At 38.6% G+C, this 6,000-nt stretch overlaps 1 protein-coding gene across 10 annotated transcripts in view; it reads left to right on the forward strand.

Annotated features, from left to right (window-relative positions):
* CEP170 (centrosomal protein 170kDa) overlaps window positions 1-6,000 on the forward strand; it is an 86,219-nt gene that overhangs the window by 38,129 nt on the left and 42,090 nt on the right. For 6 of the 10 annotated variants that reach the window (XM_012731006.1, XM_012731010.1, XM_004691048.2 and 3 more), the window contains exons 9-10: window positions 590-753; window positions 938-1,231. In XM_012731006.1, the coding sequence (XP_012586460.1) occupies window positions 590-753; window positions 938-1,231 (458 nt within the window). The remainder of the gene's footprint in view (window positions 1-589; window positions 754-937; window positions 1,232-6,000) is intronic. The other 4 variants (XM_012731012.1, XM_004691047.2, XM_012731013.1 and 1 more) reach the window with 1 other exon arrangement.

Consider the following 6,000-nt stretch of genomic DNA (forward strand, 5'->3'; position numbering starts at 1 on the left):
AGAGCACAAATGCAAAGTTTCAGCTCTCTCATAGCTGACAAGACATTCGTAAACAATTATTCAATAATTGGTGGGAAATTTTCAAAATGCATTTTTTATTAAAAAGAGGCAGTCAGCCATATGTTCATCACGTTTGTATGGCATCTCCATCCTCTTTTCCTGTAGTGATAAGCTATAATGTTGTCACCCTCCCTCTGGCCTCTTTTTTGTAGTGCTAGATGCCAATTTTTGATTGCTTAAATTAAGTGTACGGTTTAAATTCCAAATTAATATTTACTGTTATTAATACAGACTATTGCAGATATATCACATTGCTTTATCATTAAGTCATTGAGGCGTCATTATGAATCAGTTTTTGAAGAAGGAAACAGCCCTATTAATCCCTTATAATGGACCTTATTGTTGGTTGATAAGATTTGTATATAAGCATTCCAGCTGAAGGGAGTTTGGAGAACCTGTTACTGAAAAAAACAAGAGTTTTGATTGAACTGGGAAGGGATTAAACAAACAGCACTTGGGCATATGCTTTTATTTTCTACATGGCTTTTGCTTTTCCATCTTTATTATGTGGTTTCCTTTTTGTATCCAGGAAATAAGCATGACGACGGTACCCAGAGCGATTCAGAACATGCTGGGACTCACAGGCGCTGGGGCAAGCGCACCGCCCTCGAGGAGCACCTGCGGCGGCACCACTCAGAGCAGAAGAGGCTGCACAAGGCCCCGGCTGCCGAAAGGCATCCGGACCACGCTGGTGTAAGTCAAACTGCTCTTGCGGTCACATTCTTTGATGAAGGCAGTTGCAGAAAACGAAGGTCAGATTCTTTTACCCAGAAGTCTTATGTCAGGAAACGATCAGTACTTACTCAACACCACATACAGAACGTGAAAAAAAAAATCTCCAACAGCAGATGCCAAGGTGGTTTCTTTGTCTTTACAGACTAGCTCTGCGCCTCACAGAGGGGGGCCTGGTGTTCCACATGGGGAGTTGCTAAGACAGAAATCAGAGGAGCCACCGGTGTGCATTCCCTTCCTCCACACTGCATTGTTAAGAAGTTCAGGGAGTCTTGGGCACAGACCAAGCCAGGAGATGGATAAAATGTTAAAAAATCAAGCTACTTCTGCTACTTCTGAAAAGGATAATGATGATGACCAAAGTGACAAGGGTACTTATACCATTGAGTTAGAGAATCCCAACAGTGAGGAAGTGGAAGCAAGAAAAATGATTGACAAGGTAAATAACTGAAGCATGGGTATGATGCCAGTGTTTATGTGGTTTTTGACTATCGGAAATTATTGGAGAGTCCGCATGGAATGTACTCATACAGTCACTAGTATTGGAACGCTAGACTTTTTAGGAAACTGAAAACTGACAGTAAGACCAAAATGCTTTCTGATTTTGCTCTGCTGGATTCCTAATTTACCTGGATTCCAAATGGACAGTCCCATACATGTAAACTGTTTGGACCTTTTGAAGTGGTGTCCATTTAAAATAGGAACTTAAAGGTCTTTCACCATTCTCACTTTGCATTTACTTAAAAACTTTAAAAACCACATTGGTAATTACTCTGTCAACATAAACATAAGCGTTAGCTCATGATGGGTAACCGACCACAAGTCTCTGCCTACTCTTTCCTGTTGGAAAGCATGTCAAACTACAGGTTTTAATCAGTTTTGTTTTCTTAATTTCTGTCACTGCTCTCTTTGGTGATAGAAGTGTATGAAAACAACATCAATTTGTTTACATTCCTCTGGTTAGCCAAGTATACACCCAGTCTTATAATTATCCACATTTCAGAATTGTTCTTCATATAGAATGATTGTTGTGTTTTAAAGTACAGTTTTCCTCACTTTCGCCATGGTGGTAAACGCTGGCGTTGGAATTAGTAGTTTATTCCCCCGCATGGAACATGGCCCGTTGGTCTGGCGAAACATTAATCTCGTTTTAAGTTCCTTCTGCCAGCACGTGCACAGCATCCGTGTCATTTGGCCGCTTGTTGAAAATACAGACTCTCAGGTCTGTCTGAAACACGCTGAATTAGAAGCTCATTTAAAAACTAGGTTTCTGGGTAATTTGCATGCACGTTACCATGTGAGATGCACTAGTTTAGATGGTGAGTTTTGGGGAGAGGACGAGGTAGCATTTGAGAGGCGGGGTAATTATCAGGATTTGTTTATTTTTTTAACGTGACAGATTTCATTTCCATTCTGGAGTGTGTTCTGTCATGTATATAGTCTTTTCACAGTGGCGTGCATATCTAATTTCTAGACACATATATATTGCAAACAGTATTTTCTCTGTTGGGGGTGAACACCTGCCAACATTTGGAGACTCATTAGTCTAGAAATACATGTTAAATGAGCAATTTTGTGGTAGCTGTGGATAAGAGAAACATAGTAACTAAGAAACTGAAGAATAAAATGAGTTTTCTAATTATATGAAAGATGTCTAAGGACACACTGTTAGAATAGAAAGTTACTCTTGTGACTTTAAATATTTTCATCATTGAATTAATGACATTTCTTTTAGACTATCAAAATTCATAATTTTCCTGCTGTTGTAGAGAACAAATATATTGCTATTTAAAATACTGTTACAGAAAATAATAGGTTTTGAGAAAGAAAATAATAAGAAATTTTAAAATTCAGATGAACATTAATTTTATCCTATAATGCCTTTGTTTGGCTTATGTATATTAAGATTACAGTGAGGGGCTATATTTAGTATTTAAGAAAATGAACATTTATACTCAGGTAGATCTGTGATTAAGAATAAACTCTGGATGTGCCCTTGAATAAATTAGCCCCTAAAAAGCTTCATTTCTTTTTTCTCTAAAATGGAAGGCATTTCAGTGGGATATATAAAGAATTGAATGAAATAAAGACTTATAATACATATCTTTTAGTAAAGAGTGTATAATGTTAGCTATATTTATTACTTATTCTTACTGGAAGTTTTTATATATGAATCTCTACACAAGAGTCTTGAGAAAACCCAGAACATTCTCACAGCTCATTTGTAAGTTACAGTGCAAGGAGTGGCCTGGCTGGCTAACCTGTGAAGATGAATCTGCTGCCTGCCGCAGAAGAGCCTCGATGGCTATTGAATTTAATTGCCACTTCACCTCATTTTGAAATATGTGGAAGTAGTAGTACGCAGTGTTTTCTAAAAATATTGAGCAATTAGTTCAAAGGTTAGGAGCAATTACTTTGAGAGAGATGATCCTGGCCTACATATTGAAATATCATTCATCTGTAGGTATATGTGTGTGTGTGTGTGAGTATACATACATGCTTGTGTGTCAAACTTCAGATTTTTTAATGCTAAAGTTTTAGAATCATTGAAGGCATTAGAATCATTGAGAAGTATGAAGTTGGGCAGTGAGTATCTAGTCATTGGCGGAAATATAGAGTAGATTGAAAATTGTTAAAGATAGAAGCAGAGATGACAGTTAAAAAGCTGCTGTTAGGCCCTCCCTGGTGGCGCAGCGGGTTACAGTGCAGCACCATGAAGCTACCGCAGCCACTGCAGCACCGAGTTCAGTCCCCAGCCAGGAAGGTGACTCCCATGGCATGGCGCGGCAGACCTCTCCTGTCCCGCCCGCTGCTCCCCTCAGCAGTGTACTTTAGTACATCTGCCTGTTCTGCTCCTCACTCTGTCTCTGGTGAATCCTCTCACTGTCTGCACCTCTGGCCTGCACCCCAATTCTGTATGCATAAACAAATACATCTTTTTTAAAAAGCTGCTGTTAATATGGTTAATAGTCAATCTGGACCTTATCTTAGAGTTCTGAGCTAAAATACTATTTTATGATGTACTAGGGTGTAACTGCATGATAAGAGATGAGATCACTTAGAAAGAATGTATTAAATGAGTCGAGACAAAATATGAATTTCTTAGGAATATCAACATTGGTGGTCAGGCCAAAGAAATGAAAATGACAATAGGCTGAAACATATTAAACAGGAGACAAACCAAAAGAAAATAGCATGTTAGAATCAAAAGCTGAATACACTGATGTTAAGTATGATAAACACTAAATATTTTTTCAATTTTTCCAAACATGCATTATATTTTTATGTATAAAAGCCCAAAATAGAACATATATTTACATCTTATCTGGGAAGAAGTTTCATATAGTTAAAAGAGGGTTTTTAAAGCAGTAACCAACCTGAAATGCCATACCTTTGTTTTTCTGCATTGGTTGTAATTAAAAGATCCTGAGATGCCCCCTGCCAATGCCCACATTATGAGATTACAGGCCTTTGGTTTGTGCTATGTGTTTATCAGTAGATATCAGTAGATAATCTTATGCATTCTCCTCAAAGTTCCCTCTTAAAAATACTAACAAGTGCTTACTTGTGAAAACCTGTTAAGTTTGATATCTGTGCTCACATGGAGATGTGCTATAATAAGAAAATGCTTTAACTGTCTAACAGTAATTATCTTCCACAGTAATAATCTCCCCTGGCGCTTCCTCCCTCGATGTTCATATGCTGTCTGGTAAATCCACTATAGGCAATCCTCCATCAAAACATTTTCTGTGAGGAAAGAGGAGAGGTTATCAGGACGACTTCTTGCCCTTCCAAATCAACTGATAAGAAACTTACCGTGAGAATAGAAAGACCAATTTTAAGTGAATAAGTGGCCATTGCAGAGAAGCATGAGTCTATCTTTTGAAAAAAGTATATTCCTCTCCAGAAATTTCATGTCATAAACCAGTTCTTTTAGATACTATCCTGCCCTGGGTTTGGATTCCCATCCAATGTAACAACATATGTCCCCTCAAATATCTTTTATTCTCTCCCCTGATGGGACCTTCTATCAGTGTGTATTCTTTAGGCACCAAGAGATAGGGAAGAAACCAGAACCAGGAAAACTACAATATAATAGGACTAGAAAAACAATGAAAATACCTGCCAGAATGGCCTATATTAAAAAAGCTAAAAGCAAGAAATGCTGGTGAGGATACGGGATTAAAGGAATGGTGGGAATGTAAACTGGTCCAACCACTAATGAAAATCGGGTAGAGGCTCCTCAAAACATTAAAAATTAATCTACCATATGATCCAGTGATTCTACTGGAATCTATCCAGAGAACACAAAAACACCATTTTAAAAAGAAACCTGGACACCTGTCTTTTATTGCAGTATTATTTACAATAGCTAAGATATGGAATCAATCTAAATGCCCCCAAAGAGATAAAGGGATTAAGAAAATGTGGTATGTGTCTGTAATGGAATACTACTCAGCAATCCAAAAGATGAACTGATGCCATTTGTGGCAACATGTACGGAGCTGGAAGGGATTATGCTAAGCAAAATAAGTCAGGTGGGAGAAGATAAATATCTGATCTCACTTATCAGTGGACTATAGAGAAACTGAAGAAAGGAACAAGAAAAAGACAAAAATTGTAAACTGACTATAGATCTGAGACATGTAGCAGGGGAGGGAGAAAGGGGTGAAGAGGGACAGAGAACAGGGGAGGGGAGATGACAAGGGACTGTGGTGATCAGCTGTTTAGTAGTGGGAAATCTACATGGCTGCACCTGAGGGAAGAAATCAAATACCATCCAAAAATTAACAGTGATATAAAAATAATAATAATAAAATAAATCAGAACAATAGAGGATAAATGAAAAGGAATGAAGAACTTACACAACAGTGAGTCATTCAGCTCAGGGAAAGTCAGCGCAGAGAACCTAAATCCAGGTGTAAGTAGTTCGGGACCAGGATATTCCAAAGCCTGAAGTTCACAGCAAGATTCTAGGTTAGATTCGCCTGGCAGTGGGGGCACCGTCAGAAACCGAGTGAGAGTCGGCGCCATGCCCACACAGAGCACAGGAAGGCAGCGCGTGCAAGTCCCCTCAGACACAGTGTCGAGGTGTCCAACAGGAGCTCAAATGGGAGCCGGGAGCCGCAAGACAGAAGCATTTTAATTGGGATTTAACATTTTTTTCCTGATTTTGCCACTATTAACGAAGAAAAAGTCTTCGTTAAT

The sequence above is a fragment of the Condylura cristata genome, unplaced genomic scaffold, assembly GCF_000260355.1.
Source record: "Condylura cristata isolate star-nosed mole 26May11 unplaced genomic scaffold, ConCri1.0 scaffold00029, whole genome shotgun sequence".
Lineage (NCBI taxonomy): Eukaryota > Metazoa > Chordata > Mammalia > Eulipotyphla > Talpidae > Condylura > Condylura cristata.